Source organism: Bacillus rossius, chromosome 3 (assembly GCF_032445375.1).
Source record: "Bacillus rossius redtenbacheri isolate Brsri chromosome 3, Brsri_v3, whole genome shotgun sequence".
Classification (NCBI taxonomy): Eukaryota; Metazoa; Arthropoda; class Insecta; order Phasmatodea; family Bacillidae; genus Bacillus; species Bacillus rossius.
The window spans coordinates 75,940,723-75,965,253 of record NC_086332.1 but is presented as its reverse complement, the minus strand read 5'-3'; the positions used below and the strand labels follow the sequence as shown (position 1 = coordinate 75,965,253).

Sequence of the window (24,531 nt, the reverse complement as noted above, 5' to 3'; positions counted from 1 at the left end):
TATGTTGTGTTCTCAGATGAGATCCGATTCTATCTCGGTCCCAGCGATGGCAGTAGGTTGGTAAGAAGGAGGCCAGATGAGCACTGGGAACCAATATGTCTGCAGCGTCGGCACACTGGACCTGCACCAGGAGTTGGTCTGGGGAGCGACTTACTCTGACAGAATGAGCACTATCATCCTCATACCGCTACTGTCACCCGATGTGCTCTACAGAGTTGCCTTGGCCTGAGAGATCGCCAGACCTTCGCCCACTGCGCACGAATGGAAAGACAAATCCAGTGCCATCAATACCAGCAATAACCGTTGCTAATTTGACTGAGCGAGTGCAACAGGCGTGGAACGCCATCCCACAAAATGACGTACGGCACCTGTACGATACAATCCATTCACGTTTGCATGCTTGCATTCAAAATCGTGGTGACTACAGCTGTTATTAATATTACACCTTGTCACATGTCTTCTCACGCATACTTGACACTGTGACCTGGAAACTATAATAAAATGCCTAGACAGTTGCTTAGCCTAAATTGTATTCCACTAAACTAATGTATTCTTGGTGTAGGGATTTCATTTCCCGCCAGCAGCGTAATATAAACCATTTTTTTAAGGTTCTTAAGAAAACCAGATATTAATTGATTTATTAATCATATGAAAAATTATAGAATTTTACGACTAAAGCCACACATAAACTATTAATTCAAAATTAATTGTATACCACGTGATTTATTGCTCTCAACAAGAACCTATTCAGGGGGAAGGGACAGCTGCAACCCAATATTTTCCGAAGTGGAAAAAAAGAAAAATTATAACGAAATCAATGTGTTTAAACATGGATAAAAACACTATAAGTGAAAAAAAAAAGGTTAAAAGACTTAGCCATGTAAAAATTTGCCTGCTATCAGTGGGTTCTTTAAGAGCCAGAAACAGTAGTTCTAAAATTTTAATTAATAGATACTTACAAACTGTTGTTAAAAATGTTTTTTTTACAAATAACATTCTTTTTTAATTGTTTATAATTGTATGGCCTCATGAATAAGGAGGTTTAATATAGAAAAAAAAATCCTGCCCCTAACTTTTTTTTTCTGTTTTGAGCTGGATACGTCATTGTCTCTCATTTAATGAAAATAATGATACATGCATTTGTTTTTAAGTTTCTCGTGACTATTAAATAAATACTATTTACATCGGTGTGGATGCATAAAAGAAAAAAATTGCCGGTAGATATATAGTGAATTTATTACAAATCATGAGCAAATTGATTAAATTTAGAAGCTAATAAAAGAGGCGACTGCCGTCTTAACCCTTCCCCGGGAAGAAATCGCTGGAAGAAGGCCCGGGTGTTGATACATTCCTCGACCTCGCCCTAATGGGCTGTCGCGCGCCGCCGGTAAATATGTTGACGCGCGGCCGAACAGCGCGGCCACCCTCCCGCACCGAGTGACGCCTTCAACTGTTCTTTCCTTCTTTTTTTAACTGCGTTTGCGCCGGGGCGACGGTTTTTACCGCCAGCTTTCTCGGCACGTTCAAGGCCTCCGCGCGGCGGGAGCGGGATAAAAGGCGGGCGGGCGCGCGCCCCCACCGTCTGTTCCTCCAGTGCTGCCAACACGACATGGGTCTCGCGGTAAGTACCGCGTCAGGCACCACCTCCGCTCGCAACTCAACGGGGCAGTGTTCTCAATCATTTCGTCTCATTGCTCATTTTCTATATTATAAATAATACTGTAAATGTTCGTTCGTTCAAAATCTTAAATCTCTGGAAGTTCTTCACCGGTTGCTTTGAAATTTTGACACAAAGTTGCATTCGATTACGCGCGTGTTTTTTATATATTAATGTCACACCTGTGACAGATAAAAAGATAGATAAAATATGTATAGGTAAAAAATATATAAATGAATGTTTGTCTGTTCGTCTTCTGTTTTGTAAAGATATATATATATATGTATAGAGAGAGAGAGATAGAGAGCGGGAGTTATACAGAAATATATAGAGATATAGATAGAGCGAAAGATATATAGATGTAGAGAGATATAGATAAGCATATACATTGTGATATAGATATAAACATAAATACATAGAGATAAATGGAGAGATATGGATACAGATATATAGAGAGAGATAATGTAGAGAGATTTATGTATAGATAAAAATATTGGAGATTTATAGAGGTATATATATATATATATATATATATATATATAGAAAGAGAGCGAGAGAGAGAGACAGAGATACTTTGTATATGTGTACCTACTTGAAACAAATTACAAAAAAAAATTTCAGACATAGAAACGCATGCAAGGCATAAGCTAGTTTTAAATAAATGCATAATATAACCATCGTTAGTTGTTTATGAAATGCTTATAAATTTAATAAGTATTTATTTAATGGTTTTTAGAAACATAAAGTCCAATAAATATGTGAACCTCAGCATAGACTTAGTGCATTTAATAGTGTTCTATACAGTTTTAAATTAATCGATTTCTCATAACCTTGAAAATCTCAGGTTTTGTAAAATTAATGGAAAAATAATAATTTTAATTGATATATGATTTATTTACAAATAATTAAGTACTATGTCAAAGGCTACACACAAATGATAATTGAAAGCTGTTTACAACACGTTTACATGCTTTTAGTTCATGCTATGATTGACATAAAATTTACCTTAAATTTCTAAAAACCATTAAATACAAACTTGCTAAATTTATGCAACCATATATTAAAATTAATTATAGTTAATTTATTTAAAATATTGAGCAAAAAATAAATTATGAAAGAAAAACTATTTAGGATACTATTCCCTTAAGTGGGGGGGGGGGGGGGGAGAGATATGAATCTAAATACGTCATCGTAGATTCAACCGTTTTTAGTCCATAATAGTTTTCTTTCGTTTGACTTTCAAAATTTGGCTTCGTTCAAGCTTAGCATATAATTGGTTAGAATGCCTGAAGTTAAGAGGACAGGAAATGTCGCATCGTGCATGAATGATGAGAATATAAAAGCAATAATAGAATGTTAACAGAATTTGATGTGATTTGTTTTGTTGGCTAGTTATTTTAATTAAGAAGACCTGGATGTACAGAAATAGTCAATACAGTGTATAGTTCAAAACTAAATATTGTAAACGGTATTTCATAAAATAAGGGCTCTTAACCAAAAAATATAACAATTGATGGTAAAAGTATTAAAATTACCTAATAAAATTCTCTATTATAACTAAATCTTAGAACGGAAAATACATTAAAATGTTAAGCTAATTTAAACTTATTTAGACATTCTATTACGCAATTGTAAAAGAAAAGCATCGGTAATAGTAAGGAGTGTATGTATTAAATGTCGTTGAGAAAACTACACAATAGTTCATATCATTTACGGTGCAATAAAATTGTTAGTGAACTATTCATGCAACAATTGTCTATTGCATGCACCCTGCGTTTTTGGTTTTGAATCTTACACGTTAAATCATAGGTGTTAAAAATAAACAATTACAAATTTTTAGGACAGTCTGTATGTGGTTAGGAATCAATATGATTTTATAAATCTTTACGGGGCTAGGAGAGTTATTTGATACATTTAGTCCGTTTTAAAAACTTTTCAATACTAGTTTCATTTACTATTTTCTGCTTTTTAGTATTTTGTATGAAAAATTTTGCAATTAATTTAATTTCATATTTATTACAAATTAAGTAGGTATATTATTTTATTCCTAACACTATACAGTTTGTAATATAAATTTATGACTGTGAATTTTAAATACCTATAAAAATACTCGTAATAATAATAAAATTAAATATAATAATAAATAAGTAATAATAAAACTAAAAAATTGGGTGTTTGTAATATATAATATTAAGGAGACAAGTCGTGAGGGAATTAACTAAACAACAGTGCGTGACAAATTCAATGCAACGTCATCTATTGACGAAGTTCTAAACTAAACTGTTATCAGCGCCGTTATTTCGCTAGTCGCAGTGAACGGGTCTCGTCAAGGAGAAGGATAAGAAGTTGTCAAACATTATATGACCGTGTAGTGGATCTCTCCTGGCAATATATGCGTGATATAGGCACCGCCTGCGAGTACTGCGTTATGCATCCCGCAACACTGTACCGTTCTACTCATAGCCTAATGCCACGAATCCGGGGGCTTTGCTAAACAAAACAAAATAATAAACAATTTTGTAACGTACAAGCAGACAGACAGACAAGTAAGTTAGTTAATATTGCATTAACATCCAGTTCTGAGCTATGTTCAAAGATTCCAGACTCCAAATCATCGGGAAGATAGTTTAAAATAGATGGCAAAATTTGTACCGAGCAGACAAACAGCCATGAAAGAAAGCGAGTTAACAAAAACGTATAAAAAGGGAAATTATGTTTCTAAACTTTAAAAAAATTCAATGATTTTTTTATTATGTAACGAATATTATTGTGAGTTAAATTAAAACATGTTAAAAAAATTGGTAGTCTGTAAAGACGGTTTACGGACGATAGTTTAACGTGACAACGTCATAACAAAACATTGATGAAATGATTGCATACTTAAATGAATAAAATTGAATAATTTTTATTTTAATAATAAAATAATAAATACTTGAAATTATACTAGTAAACAGACTTTTAAAATGCAAGAATAATTAATATTTATTGCCGAAATTGTGGTTGTAATAAGCAATGAAAACCACATTAACTTTTCACTTCATTTTATAAACAGTCGACGAAACAGTTCACGTGTAGATGACTTGTAATTAATTTTAAAAACTGGCGTTTAGCTATAAAGTTTAAATATAATTATGAACAAGTTTTCATATAAATAAACTGTAATCAAATATCTATCATAAATTATATGAATAACCATATTTTTTTAGTCAATTGTAACATAACCTATTATTACTGCACTCGCCGACAGCGTAACGGAACACAGCGTAACGGAACAACGAGCGTAACGGGACACAGCAAAACGGAACAATGAGCGTAACGGGACACAGCGTAACGGAACAATGTGCGTAATGGGACACTTTCGTGCGTGCAGCCGGCGTTCATCGATTTATTAGACGTTGTCACTTGAAAAAAGTTTTAAACACACACAAATAGCATAAGTTCATAAATTCCATCAAACACTGTGATGCATTATTTAATTTCAAAGATTAAATTAAAATAGAAATGTTTGCTATAGATCTCGCCAAAAAATAAACTTTTATTGTGAAACAATATTTATAACATATTTGAGTTTATCTGTCCAAATTTATTTGATAGAGAAGATTGTAAACCATTTTCCATCCAATAATATTGTCAAATATAGTTGGAGACAAATATTTTATAGCGTGACAGGGCATCAAGAAAAGCTGTCGAAAGAATATTCAGCAAAAACCAAAACGCTGCGCGAATTCTAGCCGCAGCGGCAGAACCGAGCACACGCGACAAGACCACTCAGGTTGGTTTGGGTTCCTAACCACATGTGTTAGCTTTTCTTACAAGTATTACAGGGGGGGAAATTTTGCAGCAACCATACGTGAAAGTAAAAAAATATTTTAAATACTTAGTAAAAAAAGTCTTCAAATTTTAACATAATCAAATAAGTTTTCAAAACGAATTTAAATACGAATATCATGTACACGGTAACAAAGGGCATCTTGAAAATTACATCGTATATAAAACAGCATCCATTCAAAGAAGGAAGATAATATAGTTCATTAATTATAATGCCTACAACTTGTATTAGATGTAAACGAAGCTCTTCAATATAAACGCTATAATTAAGAGGATTATCCGTAGGCCTTTGGGTGATGACTAAATAAGAAGAAATTATGCTTATTAAAATTTAAAAAAAATATATTAAAACTCAAAAATCACATGTAAAAGAATTAAACTTGCTTGAAGATTAAACTGTATAGCAAACGAATATTCTTTAATTGAATACGCTCTTAACATTTAAAACATGCTTTCTAATGGAATATCCCAGTTGGTTTTGGATCCGCATTCTTAACACAATTTTAACTGACAATTACGGAAAAGTTACAAGTTGCTGATATGCATTTAACCCCTGCAAATCTTCCAAATAAATTAAAACTCCTAAACTGTAACCAACGTTTAAAATTAAATTCGTTCAATTGCCAGGAAAGCCGTGTCGACAGCACGTGACTAATGTGTTCAAAACACTGCACTGCTTCCCAAACAAATTAATCGCAGGTACCCATTCGTATTGACAGTGGCTTTGCGCTGCAGTTCTGAATCCCAACCAGCCGATTATGACCATCTGGATTTCAAAAGCTGCTACACATGAAGCTGTTTTAGGTTGTGTTTATATTTTATCCTTTACATTACGTTTTCGTACATTATTTCACCAGCGTATGTGTCCGGGGAAGCAGGGGAAGTGAGTTCGAACACTGTATTCAGAAGACAAACACCACAACTGTCCTTAAGGGGGTGCCTCCCATTTCAGGTCAAGATTTTATATTTAAAGTAATTACAGATAAACTTGTAGACCTTTTCAATTGTTTAACTTCCACGAAATAAAAAATATATATTCAGCGCATACGTTTTGCATAATTAGCTGCCAAAGTTACATTTTTAACGTTTTTGGGTTGTACAAATAAGGAGAATTTAATTTATTGAAGAACTGAGACTTTTTAGGTTTAACTGCAATGCCACTGGCTACTTCAAGAAATGGTTTGAATTTCTTTCAGAAAATATTAATTAATTTTACCTGGCATTTCGAAATTCTCAAATTTGTTACGATTTTGATAGCCAAGAAACATGAAATGAGTTTTTGTGATAGAAATGCAAACCATATCATGAAGTAGCCAGTGGTATTGCAGTTAAACCTAAAAAGTTTCAGTTGTGCAATAAATTTAATTCTCCTTATTTGTACCACCCAAAAACGTTAAAAATGTAACTTTGGCAGCTAATTATGCAGAAAGTATGCGCTGTATATATCTTCCATTTCGTGAAAGTTAAACAATTGAAAAAGTCTTAAAGTTTAGCAGTGATTAATATAAATATAAAATCATGACCTGAAATGGAAGGCACCCCCTTAATCCACAACCTTATCCAAAACCTTATACAATTTTTTTTTCCTGTACCGGCTGCGAAAATTATTCTAAGTCCATTTTTCACCTTTGGGGGAAAGCCCCTCCCCCCTTCCCTTAATTGTAGGGTGGGGCTTCCCCAAGTACAGAGTTTTAATACAATATAGTTCATGGACACTGACCAGTATAAATTCAAACATTTTAAAATTTCAAAAATTTTAATTGTAACATCAAAATGTAGAAAATATTCTCTTTTAAAGAAAATAGAGGGGCAAGCAGAGATTAATAGAGAGAAGGGACGAGTATATAGAGATAGATCTATAAATAGAAGGGGGGGGCAAGCAGAAACGTATCTAGAGATCCTGGCATGTTGGATTGAAGAAAAGAGAGGGGCAAGAAGAGACGAATATATAGAGAAAAGAATCTAGAAATAGAAGGCAGGGGCAAACAGAGACGGATTTAGAGAGAGAAAGGAGGGGCAACCAGAGACGGATCTAGAGAGAGAAGAGAGGGGAACCACAGACGGATGTAGAGATGAAAGGGGGACGGCACGTAGGTTAGAGGGGGCCGCAGGATGCCGACAAATTCTTTGTGGACAGCAAAATGTGTTAACTAAAAGGAGGATAAAAAATTATTACACTGCATCTACTAATATTTGGAATTCTCACATTATTATCAATAATCATGTTTTCAATGGAGATCTTGATTACTTAGTTTCTAGTGAGTTTGAGTAGCATGCTATGTAAATGCCGTGCTTTTAACAGCAATGTTTTTTCTGTATCGTAATTTATCAATGTAACTCAATTAAAACTATGTTTTTTTTTTGTTTTTTTTTATCTTCTGTATTTCCATTGACCCTTCACAGAAAACATTTTTGTCTACTTTTACGAGAGATTCCTTTGGAAAACAGTTGCCAAGATATGGTTTTTAATACAACAAGAAATATATAGTAACTATGTTATATTTTGCATACATTAAATACGTTTATCGATATAATACCAAGTACATATTACTTACAAAAATTTGCGCATTATTTTATATTTTATTTGATGTTTCATTCAAGCATAATTTTTTTTAAACCATGGAAAATATAATTGAATATTCAAAATGTTTACTTTATTTTGTTTTATTATGCTTATAAATGTGTGCAGTTAATACTGGAAAGCTGTTCAGGGAACAGTTGGAGGTACTGGGTCAACACAAAGCATAAATGCTCTGGTAAGAATCCGAACCCAGTATTACTCGAACACTATTTTGTAGCGACACCATTGTTTCCTAAATTTTACACAAATATGCCTGTTACGATTACAATATAAATAAAAGTGTTGACCACTGTATAATAGCTATAAATACTGTACGTGAAATAAAACGTGCAGTTGAAAGCTGGTTGCAACACGGGGTTTGATAAAATGGAACTTACGCGTACATTGATTGGTACGTTTACTGCTGTGGTAGGAAGCGTGATTGGAAAGGGAGGGGGGAGGAGGCGCTAAATCACATCTCTGCCCCGGGAGAAGGGAAGCCCTACTTACGTCGCCGGGCGCAAGAAGAAAGAACCGGAGGGGAAAGTGCTTCACTGCCGGCCTGGCCCGGCGGGCTCCACCGACAGAAGTGGCTGCTGATAGGTCCCCGCACCGCGGCATTGTTGCGGTGCGCGGTGACCTAACAGCGCTCCGGCGACACCCGCTTTCCCCGACGCGCCCCGCATCACTGTTCCGCGTCCAAACATCGGTGTTGTGCAACCGCCTCCTCTTGGCAGACACCTTGACTTAGTCGGGTGGTTCCACAGTCTCAACTCAATTGTAGGGACTGGAAAAATTCGCGGTTTCAATGACCTCTAGGACAGACTCAATGAAACTCTATATACTCAGGTAAAATGCCCCTACTCGTTGACGATGTCGGGTTCATCGAAATTTCACTGGCTGAAATTATCTGAAAGATTTCTATAGTGAACCGGTTTCGCGCACATGTAGTGTGCACAGTCGTGTGCATGGCGTACTTTGCACTTGACAGCTGACAGCGCGTGAAGCCCCTTTATGACTAGTTGATGGTCCACGCCACGTCTGCCGGACACCAGAAACGTTCTTTCAATATTGTAGTGCACGCGTTGTGAAAACAGTTTTCAAAGGACTGTTTTCCATTGTAAGTGACTGTGATTAGCGACTTGACTTCGACTTCACACTTCCTAGCCATCATCAGGCGTGGTCGAGCACCATTCCCGCCATGTTTCGGGCGTTGCAATGCGGCGATGGTGAGGCGGGAAGTGACTTGCATATATTGCCGTTGTTACAGGATTCAACAGAAATTATGATAATAGTCATCGAGTTCAGTGTATATTTCAGTGTATATTTTTACATCAGCTTGAACTTCAGGAATAGGTACCGTAACAAAAAGTTGGTTGTTATTTGTGTAATTTTTTCATGGCCATTATTTTGACACATTTTCTTCGGAGATATAGTTTCCTGTTATGAAATAAAAATAGCAACCTTTTCGCCTACTTTGTGGTCAAATTTCAAGACAATGGATAAGACATGAGACTAGCTCGTCTGAGTTTCTTAACTTCCACTTAAATATATTCGGTGATAAGCAATTTTCTTTGTAGAACCAAACTTATTCCATTTTTACGCTCTTAAGGGTGGAATTTCGTATATTCTAATACATTATATGGGCTACGTCTGCTTGAAATTTTATCTAAATCGATTCTGTAGTAAGGTCGTGATTTAGTAAAACACATTCAAATGCACAAACTTTCACATGCATATTAACGAGTAGGAAATGGGTGTTTATAAATCGCTTAACGATTATGTAAAATTTTAAGGTAAGTCAAAATATTGGTGATCATATATTGTTTATTTGTGATACGACTATACACGAGTCAACAGCAGTTTTTGAGCAGAGACATGCGTGCAATACTACTAATATATAAATGTTAAATGTTTGTTGCGTAATTTCTTCTTTCAGCCGATTTTTATGAATTTCAGAACATAGGTAGCAAATTATTGGCATATAAATGGCTTACATTTATTCGCCCCTTTAAAACTCATAGTTCAGTATGGAATAAAGTTAAAATAATTATACAATTAGAACACTTGTGAACACGGACCATAATAACGATAGTAATAGGGATTATCCTAATGCCTATGTTTGAATTTTTAATGATCGTTTAGTTTACATTATCATTTGTTTAATTATTGTTAAATAATTGAACATACATATATTGTATTTTTCCATATCATTGTATGGATATGATAATGCGGATGCTATTTATTTTCATAAATATATACAAATATATGCGTTATTTTCATAACTATATAAATATATACAGGATTAGTTCTTCAGAAAACTTCGCAGCTAAGCTGAAATCGAGCCCTTTAACAACGGTTACCACAACTAGTAGACAATATTTAATGTGTGTTAGTTATCCCTAGAAAAGATAATTTGCATTTTTTGTATTTTTTATTCATGCCAAATATTTTAACTTACGTATTATTAACGTTAGATATATTTTATTTACTATAAAATCAAACTCACCCCATTTTCATCTTAGCTATTTAAATTCGAAAAACTTTCGAAATTACCTGTGTTTATGATTTTTTCTTAAGGTTCTTTCTTCTCACTTTATTAGATTCACATATAGGCCTACATATGATTTTTTTGTAATAAAAACAAGCATTTATCATTTTCACCACTTAAAGGGTAAAATTTGAGGACGTGGCGTTATAATTTTTCAGTTCTAGAATGTTTATAATATAAACCAAATATCTTAACATCAGCTTCGGTATTGTCAGACATTTAAATTGTTTATTATTAAATGACACCAGCTATTTTTAGGTTAATAATTCATGCACATTTTATTATTAAACCAAATTTACTTTATTTTATTCCTTTTAGAGGTGAAATTTTTTACTTATATGAAGTCTATGTTGATCCAATATATGGGTTACCTCTGTTTCAAATCTTACCCAAATCCGTTCAGTATTAAGTAAAAAAGTCCAAAATTTTACAATTATACATTAGTGGTAAGTAGGATAGGATATGATGCTGTCGACACAATCAAGAGTCAAAAAAATTTTACGGAGAATAGATGGAATGTCCAACTTTTGTTTAACATATTTTTAGCAGCCAACTTGTCACCTTGATGAACACAACTAAAGTAAACTAGCTTTTTTTTCATACGACCTGCATTTTATAAAAAGGAATGAATTATAATTTGCTGACGAAATTTCTGCTGTGATAAACTCAGTTTAAAACTGTCTTGAGTTTCTAAAGTGTAATCTGAAATCACTCTTTTATAAACCATTGTGTAAGGGAACAATTTATCAACTTACATGTGGAAAGGTGAAAGAGGATCTTCATGACGTCACCTAGTTAATAACTTACATGGCTATAAAACCATATTTTCTTTCGCCGTAGTAAAAAGCAAACATAGTTTTATCGTTTTTTCTTACCTAGACGCCAGGCGTTTTCTTTACTCTTAAAATTATTGGTTTCAAAACTATTAAACAGTTAAAGTTAGTTTTTTTATATAATGCATCCGATCTGAGGATATATATCTGAAACTATTCCATTCAAGATAATATTATGCCTGTCGATTATGCCCTCTACGAGATTTTGCTGCATTTTTCATCCAGGTGTTTAATCACTTCGCTAACCTAGTTAAATTATAGTTGAAAAACTTCTTAAATGTTATATATGCTGTCTGTTCAGTGAAAAGTGAAACAAAAGGATAAGAATAAGCTAATTGTTAAATAAAGATACACGAGACTTCAGTGCTGTGAAGTGTGCGTGCTGCTGAGCGAAGCGGACTACTCTTGATGACGTCACGCTCTTGAAAGCAGGCCTGGAGTCTAGAGAGAGTTGGCCTAGTGCCCTGCCGTCAGATTCGCCTTTCATTAGCGATTCCTGTTGTCTACAATCGGTTCAAAGTCCATTACAGACCTAATCCCGAAGGTTCCGTTACAGTGAGATTCTCTACTCTCAATCAAGGCTAGGCTTCACCCGCCGAATTTGGATGGATGCGTTTCCATGTCTTTCGTTGATAATTAATACAAATTATATTGCGTTAAGTAAGCATAAGCCTACATACTGAGGTTTTATTATGCCAAATTTGTCGTTAGATATACATCAAACGCTGTTCGTCCAGATTCAGGCAAGTAACCGTAGCCAAAACTTTTCGTTTGCCTAATTATTGTGTTATGTTTGCTCATTAGAATAGATTTTTCCCTCCACGGCTGAAAAATGCGTACAATTTAAGGGGAAAAGATGGAATCAGACACCTTTTTGGTTTGAACATTTTTTCAGCCCATAAAAATTATTTATCGTTTAATATTGCATTTTTGCTTTCCAGGCAGATCTCACACATTAAGAAATTTCCTGATATATAAAATAGTGTATATTAACAGTATTTAAAATAAATTTCTAAACTATACGCTTATGACTTCACAGGTGAAACTTTTTTGTAGTTGACAGTCACTTGTTTTAATTCAGACAGTAAAATAATTAATTAATAAGCTTTATCAAACAAAATTTCCTATAGTAATTTCTAAAAATACTGTGTATAAAAAAACTATTGAACACCTAGATGACTTCTATACTTTCCCCTTGAATTTCCATACTCACATTTTAAAAATATTTCTTCGTTAATATCTTCAAATAACAAAAACAAAATCGAACATGATGGGTGAAGCCACCTAAAGAGTGAGCGCTTGATAAAAAAACAATAATAAAATAAAAAATTGGCCAATGTTAAAACAATTTTGTACATAAATTTTATTAAGTATTATAGTTACCTGAATTAAATTGTGTACTTTTTCTTTCATTTATTATTAAGATAATCGATTTTTAACTATGATAATGTAAGGCTTTTTAACACAGAATCCAGGGGAGACACGGGTTTGAGATTCTAACCATTCATGTATAAAACCTTATTTTGTACCAAGTTGAAATTTAATTGTCACATGTGCAATAATTCTAATATAAAATAGTTAAAATATAACCCCCTGTTTAACGCCAATGTGCAATCTTCTAGGAAAATGAATCCCAAAAATATGTAATGATTCAAAAAATGATAATTTGACCATTATACACACAAATCATCACGGGATAATAGAAATTTCAACATTTATGTCTGCAATATCTGGGAATGCTCAACGATTTGAAGTTAACTGCAACCAATTTTCACTTCCATCAATTGCAGGGTTCTGGAATATTGCTCCTATCACAGCAAATATATGTGTTACACGACGGCTCATACAAATGAGAAACAAATAAATTGTGCAGAATTGTTTGATACCCATCACACATTGGGGCGATGTCTGGAACTCTCAAACGAATCGAAGGAAAAAAACATCACATTTCGGGGTTTTTGGGAATTCTTGGCGCAAACATGCACAGAAAAAAGACAAGCTGAATGTGCTGCCAAAGCGATAACTGTGGCAGGAATGTGAACTACGTCATCACATGTAACATTCGCCACTCGCATGATGCGGCAAGGAGAGGGGAGGCAGTGCTTATCTCCTCCATCTTTCATTACTGTTATGTCACGACGCCTAGACAGGAGGTAAAGGTCCAATGGACCAGGTACTCCACTCCATATCCAACTGCAAGGGGTCTCTCTGGGCGCCACTCATCACGAGTGCAGTCTCAGGGACTCAAGCAAGCAAGAAGAAAAACTGTCATATCTCATCTCGAGGAAGGATTTCCAGGCCTTCCCCCCCCCCCCCCCAAACTCACCAGGCTTTCGTGTTAAGCGAGCGCATTCGCGGATCAAGATTTTTGCTCGGTAAGTTTGTGCAAGGGGGAGGGGAATTTTATAATAATTTTCTCTCTTCCAGGAAAAAATTCTGGTTTATGATTGGCGGACGTGAAACAAAAATTGGATTTGTAGTTATTTATACAGTTAAAGACTGAAAATTCACAGTAATTATTTTTATCAATATAAAAAAAAACTATAAAAGCTAGCCTAAATTTAAAAAAAACGTATGAAAAAGACGGATATTCCTCATAAATAAGACAACTTCTGCAGCTATAGCTCAATTATGTACTGCTTTATTGTCATGTTGAAAACATAATTCGCGGTGTCGGTGCTGAGACCACGTGCCTTCGCAATCCTCGGTGTTAGCAGTTTAAAAAACTAATTATATTGTTACGATTTACGAGTTTGTAAAGGATAGCCCATTTAATAGATTTTACTACACACTACACAGTTTTATTGATGGCCACTACTTATGTCACTTATAATTAATCTTCTAAAATGGCAAATAATCGATTGCACTTAAAAAAATTTTGCTTCCCCAGTCACTCGTTTTCACACACCGCACACCTCTGGCGCAACTCTCGCCACAGCACCCCTCGTGGGTCTCCGTCGCAGGACTCCGCCACCGCCGTTGCAGCTCCCTTTGCCGAGATCCCACTCGACGCCTCGCTCGGAACTTCACTCGGAACTCCGCTGCGCCCGCGACACTATCGCCCGGAACTGAACTCTTCGCCCTGGAACCTTCGTCCAGGGACTTCACCGCTTTATCGCCCGGAAACTCCGCCGCGGGAAAACTCCCAACTCCACTGAACTCCTGCCCTGGAACCTTCGTCCAAGGACTTCACCACCCTGCCGCACCCGCAGCGCTATCGCCCCGGAAACTCCGCCGCGGGAAAGCTCCCTCCTGAACTCTGCTCAGGCCGGCGTCCTCGTCTTATATATCAGCCCAGGCGCCTTCCAGAACTCCCGAGTTCGACTGGGGCCAGTCGCGTCATTCCGCGCCGACCCGACGGCAGAAATCTCTCGAAACACGTGTCGGCAGCTGCCAGGTGGCGCGCGGGTCTCCGCAGCTGTGAGGTGTAAGGTGTCTATCAGCGCCGCGCGGGGAGTGGTGGGCTGGAGGGAGGGGAAGCGGCGCTCCTTGTAATCTACCGCGCGTCTCATGTTGCGGCGGCCACATGTGATGTCAGCTAGCTGTGCACCTGCACTTGTCGCGGCCTTGCTCACGTTCGTAACAATATTAAAAAAATCCAAAAATAAAAAAATTATAATTTACTATAATGCTCCAAAGAATAAAGTCCGCTAAATTATTATTTTTAATCTACGTTCGTAAGAATATTAAAAATATTAAAAAATAAAAAAAAATATAATTTATTATAATGCTCCAAAGAATAAAGTCCGCTAAATTATTATTTTTAATCTATGAATCATTATTTGATGCTACTGCTGATTTATTTATAAATATTATTTTTGTAAAACGTTATTCATTTATTTCTGTAAGTGGATATAAATTATTTTGCTAGTTATTAGTGTGTGTGTGTGTGTATATATATATATATATATATATATATATATATATATATGCAGTATATATATATATACACAGATATACACATATGTACTGTATATATATATACAGTACATATATATATATATATATATATATATATGCAGTTAATTTCAATAAGTTAGATCGTTCAAATTTTCTCTCAAATTAATTTTTTTTTCCTTCAACAATGGTTGTTTAAAGAACACACGCACCACCACTCTCAAAAGTGACTACACAACAAGGTAGTTTCGCCAACAAGTGAGTGGCGTGTCTCTCTCTGTACTAACTCTGTGGACTCGCACACAGATGAAACACGCGGCGCTGCTGCTGAGCGCGCTGATGGCGGCGGTAGAAGCCCAGTACCTGGCGCAGTACGGCCAGCAGCCGGCAGAGGCGCTGTTCTACAAGCCGGAGCAGCAGCAGCAGCAGCAGCACGCGGCCATCTTGTCGCACCGCCAGGGCCAGTCCAGCGACGGCGCCGTCAACTACAACTTCGCGACCGACCACGGCCTGCAGCAGGGCGAGACCATCAACCCGGACGGCAGCCGCAGCGGCAGCTACTCCTACCTGGACCCCAACGGCAAGAAGATCAGCGTCAAGTACTCGGCGGGCAAGGACGGCTTCCGCATCCTGGAGGGCGACCACGTGCCCAAGCCGGTGGCTCCCCTGGCGGCGCCCCAGCAGACCCTGGCGCCCCAGCAGGCCCCGAGGTACTCGGTGGAGCCGGCCTACTCCAAGCAGACCCCAGCGCTGTACAGCGGCGCGCAGCAGGACTACAGGGCGGGGCAGGCCAGCCCCTACCTCGGCCTGCAGGGCAGCAGACACTCCCCCTACTACAGCGTGCAGGAGCAGGAGGACTCTGACAGGTGAGCCCGTGGCTTCCACGCCCCCACGTACGTCACACGACGCTGCATGTGGCTCACCTTTATTTTCAACACACTTTTATTGAGATAAGTTTATGCTGTGGGGATTTTATAACTGCTAGTTTCAGGTAGATTATATTAAAGAAAAAAGAGCGCACGTAACTCAGTACACGTGATAGAAGTGAAACGTCTTTGGCAATTCAAACTGTGCGTGTTACTGTTTCTTCAAACAATCCTGCCATTTGGAACATGCCAGATCTCTTAACGAAATATGAAATTAATAACAGGTAGCGCTATCCATGAGGGAAATGCAGAGACTGTTTCAACAGCGCTCTCTACGCTGCTGGTTGAACAAGGAGGAACGCGAGCGCGCTGGTAGCAAATATAAAATTCAAGGCACTCACAGCTGACTGTATAAGAAACATATATATATATATATACTGAAACAAACACATACGCACGCTTTCTGTCTTATTCTTTCATTCAACTATCTCTCTTTGGGGGGGGGGGGGGGGAGAAAGGAGATAGAATCATCGCACAAAGAGAACGAAAGCGAGCCCAGCAACGTATATAGATAATTATATATTTTTTATCTCTTTGGCCAAGCACCTATTATCTGTCCTTTTCGCGTCATAAATTTTTCTTAGCAATGTTTCACGAAAACGTTGCATTAAAATTCGTCCTTGAAATTTTACCCATAGAAGTTTCACTTAAAAAAAAACTACCTGTTACAGTCGTTACCATGGTGCGACTTCCGAAAAATTTCGTTTCATGGTTCCTAAACTCTAAAAACATCGCCCAAACTCACGACACGATTTCTGCTGTAAGTTTTCAAGAATTACATCCAGACTAGTGCATAAAATATGGAGATGGAAATCATCGTTCGAGTTATTTAAGGGGCAAAATCGGACCCAGGAGGCAGAAATAAAGAAATTTTAGTAACAAAAAAACACTTAATATGAAAAATATTGCATCCGTTTTAAGTTATTATACCTCTTAACAGTAGTGCCAAAACCTTTTTGTCTGAAACAATTCTAGATACGACCAACCATTATTGCAACGATTGGCATAAACAGGGGTCGAAAAAAATTAGTATTTTTAACATCCTTTGTAGGTACAGTATCACGTTCGAATTAATTGTTAAACTTCTAAATGTTATCTTAAACTTATGTCTGGAACATGTTTGGATACTATGTACCTTCCAATACTTCAAGGGATAACCAAAATGATGTTGCAGGACAAAAAAATCTCCATTACTCTCTTAGTAAAACATAATATTGAGCTCGTTGGAATTGTAAACCTTCTACATGTTACCATGTTGTGTCTAGGGTGTGTTTTGATAACAGCACCCCTAAGCGTAAAGGCAAATAAATTTTGTTTACTAACTAACTTATGGGAGTGAATGGGTATGTTATTTTAATGGGAGTTTTCAATAGCTGTACATCACAGAACGTACCTACCCACGCCAGAACTATATCAAGCTCATGGCTACATCATTTTGGCTTCATGGATATGCGAACATTTTAGAGTGATATTTTTGAAATTTTCTAAAACATTAAAGATCCTTTGTACACTAGATTTTCAGAATGTTCCAGAAGTTTCTGAGATACTCCAGAAGTTTCCTGAATGTTCCGAAAGAAAAATTAACCTCGAAATCTATCGGCGCATGTAAGCTGAGTCAAAAAAGGGTGTCAAAATCCATTTAAGTAAAAGCATTAGTCTAAAAGATTTAGAATAATTCTTAACCTTGTTCAGAAAATTTATATTTGATTTATAGTGGACCATGTGACGCATAATATCAATAATTTTTCCATTTAATTATTTTTTAGGAAAATCCTATCAAAATTCATGTACCACGTGCTGACTCATTTTGTATATTAGAGCACATAAGAATTTACCACTGAAAAATCAGTAACAGTAATTATCTTTATGAACATGAATGGATAAAACGTGCATACATTTACACAGACGAATTAAATCAGGACTATATCAAAACTGATATGCTCGTGTGTGTAAAATTACTCCATACAGTGGTTAGCGGTATACGGTTTCTCACAGTACGGAAAAGTAGAGACCTTGAAAAATACATAAATAATACATATGTAGACAGTGTAACGTGATTATTATGTACCACAATCATTTTATTTGTTCATATTTTGTCTGCAGGTTCTACGCATCGCCGCATCAAGCAGCGCCCTCATCCGCGCCCAGGAACTACGCTGCTGTTGACGACGCAGAGCCCAGGAAACCACACAACTTCGGCCCGGGATACGCCTTCCAAATCGAAGGCTGAAAAACAGTGTCGTGTTTGACCGCTCGCCATTCGCCATTGCAGCGTTGGAATGCCTCAACTGACCACTATTTTTTTTATGATGGACAAAATGAAGACATTCGCATGTGCAATTATTTAACGTTTTCACTTTTATAAAATAACTAAAATTATAAGGTGTGCGCTAGGATTGTTTTCACTATCACCTGCAATTACGTTCCAAACCGATAATTCTCCACGATCCAAGTAAGAGTTGTACCTTTATTAGTATGGAAAATTCCACACTTTCGTGATCAATCGTGGCTCGATTGTGGTAATATGGTCAGATATTGAACGGCTGCTTGTTTGCACCCACTTGAACTGAAGATACTCATTAAATTGTTCACCAGGGCCATGTTCCATGCTACTGGGGAGTTAATAAATGGCTGTATTTTTGTAATTATGTGTTCCCACATGTTCACTTGCTATTAGGTGAAAGTTATACTTTGAAAAATATATAATTTTTTAATTACTTACCGCCGCGACCAAAATTTAAATATTCGGCTCAGAATTTCATATGGATATCGATCACCCAACACAAGTCAGACTCTAAGGAAATAATTTAGGCCAAATATTGTGACAAAAGAGAAAACGAGCAGGCCTACTCTCGATATGAAGGAGCTCAGATGGAAAAGGAACTGGCATTCTCAGTCCTCTGAATTTATTTTTCTATTGAGTCCAACTATGGTTTAGAATTAATCTTTAAGGAATATTGTAGTCTTAATCGATCAAGAGTGTATGGAATAGTTGGTAAATTTCACGTAGCGAGGACGTATATAAATAAAGATAATAATAAATATATTATTACTTACAAAAATACACTTGTCACATTTCGCTAAAGCAATGGTCCTAAAAATATAGTATTCCACCAAAATCTACTACAAATGTGAATTTTTTATCCAACTTGCAAAAGAAAATAAGCTATTTTGAGAGATGGAAAATGAAGATACAGTGGCTATTCTATTATATTTAATACCCGACATATAACTATTAATTGATATATTAAGCAGTATTCGTAATTTTCACTAGCTAAACCATTCTCTTGTACATAAAACTCTTGCTATATAGTAAATAATGCTCGATAATTTAAACGTGGTAAGGGAAGACATTTGAAATTGTTTCTTCTGTATCTTGGATTATTATAGAAGACTAAAAAGTAAACAGCTATGTATGTAATTTTAAGTACAACTGTTTCATAAATAATTTTTTTTAACAAAACTTTGTTTCAAAATATTAATATTCCTTCATCAAATGGTTTAATTACAACAGATGACATATTTTGTGCTTTGAGTGTTGTTGTAAACTGCCTAGCCTAAATCTTCGCCAGAGGTCGGCAGGCTCTCGAGTGAGATGAGCCAAATATTAATTAAACAGATTCTCAAATGTTTAGAGAACCGCAACATGTATTTTCTCTGTATCTGCATGGAATTTTAAGACGTTAAAAAATATATAAAATAAAAAATATTTTATTTACAAATTCAACATAAAGTCTTAAAAATAAAATCAACTTAGGAAAAAAAACACTAAAAGCAAAAATATATGGTAGTCATCAGTAGAGCTCTACTGATAAACAAGAAAACCTTAATTATTTTAATTAATTAATGATATAATAACACCAGGGCGAGTGCGATGGTAGGCGAGCGCACAGGTGAGGACATGCCTTGTGATTGTGCCGTTTCTTTTGTGCGGCTGTTTTTTTATTTGTGCTGTACCAGCGCAGTGCGTTGTAGAACCGTCGACACCTGTGGTAGACCATCCTCTTGCCATATTGCACCCCTCCCTTGTGACTGTTCCCAGGACCTGTGTCTATAAAGGTCTTAACTGGGTCCACCTTAACCAGCATTACTCTAAAGTTAAGATAGGGTAGTTAATAATGGCTGGCCAATCTCCAATTAAAGCACACGATGCATGGCTACCCTTTCTTCATGGTCAAAACTCCGTATGAGAAGTGTGTAGGCATCGGCCTGAGATGCACTTGGGTTATTCTCTAGCCAGGACTTGTCCCAACACAATACACTTAGTAAGTAAAATGTCTGAGGCGTCCTAACATAAAATGCCCTAATTTTTTCAAAATTTAGTTCGCTGTGAATTTCTAGTATCGGGCAATAAGCTGGGTTTTCTCAGTCATGATTTGTAAAGTTATAGTTTTAATTATTTGCAAATTTGATTAACGGGTAGTATTCTAAATTATTTCCCTTCCATAATTTCGTTCTTTCGCTCATTAGTAGAATAGGAATGGCACTCCGGCGCTTGGTTCATTGTTGAGGTATCGAGTGCTTTTCGCCATCTTATATTGTGACGTCGTTGCGGCCATCTTGGTGTAAAATTTTCTCAAAATTCCTCAAAAATGACTTGAAATTCCTTTAAAAAAAATTTTTAAAAATCCCTAATTCGAGATAAAAAATCTTTGAGGGAAAAGTTCACAGTTTATTGCCTCAAAAAATACAGAGGAGCCAAATGTCCTCAGAGTGGGGCAATTTTTGTCAGAGCAGGGCAATTTTCCTGAAATTGGGGCAATTTTCTTCAAAAGCCTCAACAAGGCCGTAACCTTGATCTTGATCATAAACTTGAAATGCTTTAATTTTTGACCATAAAATTCCTAAAAAAAATAAATAAAATATAAAAAAAATTGTTAACTTAAAATGTTTAATTACTTAATCCATTTCAGTCCTCGTTTCGATTTCCGTTGAGAGTAAACATGTAGTTTATTAATAATGTTTTTAAATGCTTATTACAATTTAAATAAAGTTTTAACAACAAAATCCAGCCTACGTCACACCATAATCTTGGATTTTAGAACCTTCCGTCATTTTGAATGGTGACGTCATGTCCGTCATCTTGAAAATCTGTAATTTCCATCCAAACAAATTGGAAAATAAAATAAAATTCATAAAAGTATTCATTTAATATAATTATAATAAAAACCACACTTATTTAATGGAGCTCGGAGTTCTCGGTTTGAAACCGATGAGGTCATTCGATTAAAAATTACGATGGATCCTTCCTCTACGGAAGCTATCAGAAGACTGATCTCCCGGCACTAATGCCAAGGAATATATTACGTCATCCAGTAAGACGTAATGGTGACCATTTTGGATCCGCCACTTTTTTTACGTCTGATAGAGGGCGCTGCCGCCATATTAGTTTAATTTTTATCTGCTAGAGTGCAGTGGTAGTATTTATTACCAGACCATCAGCTGTCGCGATTTCCACCATCAGATAGACCGTCTTGGTCACCCTCTTGAAAATCTGTATTCATATAGCTAGAAATTTGGGGAAAGTTCAAAAAATTAATTTTAAAAATGTACTCAATGATTTACTGATTGGTTCGAGCGCAAACAGTGCTTGATTCGATCCTTGGTCAATACAAAAATGTAATTTAATTAAATATCACATCAATTTACCAATAACACGTAGGAGAAATAAAACAACAAAAACAAATAAAACAATTATTATGTATATTCTACAAGTGCAAAAAAAAATAAGCAAATTACAAGCATTTCTCAATTTCTGCAGTCTTATTAGGAGGCGAAGCGAGCCCTTTGCATGCATTACATGTGTTTTCAGGGCATCTCTACATGACAGTCTATTAACCAGGCATGTCCAGTTGGTGGTTAGACACTTCCAGTTTGTGGTCAGGCTAACACGACCAGTCTGTGGCCAGGCACGTATATTCAGTGGCCAGGAACGCACATCCAGTAGGTGGCAAGGCATGTCCAGTTGTTTTCAGGCACATCCAGTAGGTGGCCAGGCACGTCAGATAGGTTGGACAGACACGTCTAGTAGATTGGTCAGGCTTATCCATTTGGTGGTCAGGCACATTGAGACGGTATCCAAGAGGTATAATTTTTCGATACCCGGCAAACATTTTAAACATCTCACTAAAAATTTCAGGCGTATAGACCAAGCATCTCCGAACCAAGAGGTATTTCCGTCGATACTTGGCCAATATTTTAAACAGGTCATGTCCAATGTCAGTCCTTTAGACCAGGCATCTCCGAAACATTAAGTGATCAGTTCTGAGTACAGACTTAATTAACGAAAAGGAAGCACATTTGGAAGCACAATCAAAAAATGAGCACATTTTGGAAGCACTAAAAAAGAACAATAAAAAAGGAAGCGCATTTAACGAAAATAACGTAGTTTTGGACTAAAATTCAACTTGGCAGGATACGATTCCATCAGCAAGGATACGATCTCATCAGAGAGATAACGAACTCACAGAGGGATACCATCTCATCAAAGGGATAAGATCTCATCAGTAGCATATAATCCCATCAGTAAAATACGATACTACAAACTTGACTACGCGCATATATATATATATATATATATATATATATATATATATATATAGAGGCTTGTATGACAGGTGTTGAAGGACAATATATTAATAACTCCGTTAGTAATAAAATATCAAATCAGTTCAAATTGTCTGTAAACTCTCTCTCTCTCTCTCTCTCGCTATATTTACAGACAATTTGAACTGATTTGATATTTTATTACTAACGGAGTTATTAATATATTGTCCTTCAACACCTGTCATACAAGCCTATATACATACATACCAACAAACCTATTATTTATATGTATATATAAAGTTTACAGACAATTTGAACGGATTTAATATAGTAATTACTAACGGAGGGTTCAAAGCATAACCAACCAACTCCAAAAAAAATTAAAAGCTGAGAAAAATGAATTAAAATTTAAAAAATCATAACTGTTTTATTTATGACAATATAATTACACAATAGTATACAACACATTCTAACTTAAGTTTTGGCATAAGCAAAGTTGTATTTAAATAAAATTTACTAACCAATTTTTTTTATGGAGTTGGTTGTTGCTGCGCTGAACTTTCTCAGCAAACTGGGATTGGTTTTTTGGTGCTACTATTATTATTTTAAAACAACCTTGGTTGTGAAAGAAACACACCTTTTTAATTGAGTTTGGATATTATATTCAATTATTTAAAAAAATCACTTTACATACGCGATAGTATCAAAACGCTACATTTAAAAAAAATATTCATGTTACAAGTAAAAAAGTTAATCGTTTTCTTCATCAACATTATTCTCTTCAATTTGTACTCCCCTCATTCTTGTAGGAACCTCAACAGGTAGATTTTTAAAGTACTGTTGGTAGACTGGGGGTATCAAATGCAAAAGAGACCGCAATTCTTGTTTTTTTGCGGCTGTAACAGATCTGCGATGGGGGTATAGTGGACTTTGCTGTACTTCAAGAAGTTATGGTAAATGTATTCCCTTTTTGATCTTAGCATTTTTCCATAGTACTTTTGCAACCTGCTGTTTTAGATCTAACACTCTAAACGGTTTTTTTTTGTCTAATGAATGTTTAAATAAAACACAACGGTTTCACTTTTCCGAACCGAAGACACCTGATTTGCAGCCATTGGACCCTTTCACCATCGACCTGTTATCAATGTTTTCTTCAAGCTCCTTTGTACTTAAGAACTCTTCTCTCATAGGATGAACCTCAAAACATGGTTTTTTTTCTTTATGTAGTTTTAATGACATCAAACCAGTGTTGTGGTACGAACAGGCTTTGTTTTTTCTTACTTGTCCTTTCTATCACCCCAAAGTCTGTATCGTTTGGAAGGTATGAATGACCAGGAACCATGTACATTAGCTCGAAACTCTTTGCTGTAATTTCTGGATCATTTACGAGTTTCAACATTGTGAGACATATATAAATATTACGGTTTTGTCCACCGCAGCTATCTAAGTGTTATATTTTCATACTGTTTGGCATTTTCTTTAATATGTTTCACCAAACAGCTGGAGATGTCTTCTGCACCTCTACCCCCTTCTGTTTCATCATACACATACATATGAGCATTAGAGTCATTGACACAATTTGACACTGAAAGTGTAAACATACAAATTTCTTATATAATAAGCCACCGAGGTACTCAGTTTTAGAAATGGAAGCGCTTTTTGTAAGTCCAAAGTGCATAGATAAGTATCTAGAGGTGGTGAATCATCATTTTCTTCACTCTTTTTAACATCTT

General features: G+C 36.0%; 1 protein-coding gene across 1 annotated transcript; it reads left to right on the top strand.

The window, feature by feature from the left end:
- Nucleotides 1-1,542: 1,542 nt before the first annotated feature.
- Nucleotides 1,543-19,979, top strand: LOC134531462 (uncharacterized). Its single transcript, XM_063367175.1, has 3 exons — nucleotides 1,543-1,621; nucleotides 15,633-16,192; nucleotides 18,356-19,979. Exons 1-3 carry the CDS (start codon nucleotides 1,610-1,612, stop codon nucleotides 18,480-18,482), a joined length of 699 nt encoding a protein of 232 aa, XP_063223245.1. The 5' UTR covers nucleotides 1,543-1,609; the 3' UTR covers nucleotides 18,483-19,979.
- The last annotated feature ends 4,552 nt before the right edge of the window (nucleotides 19,980-24,531 follow it).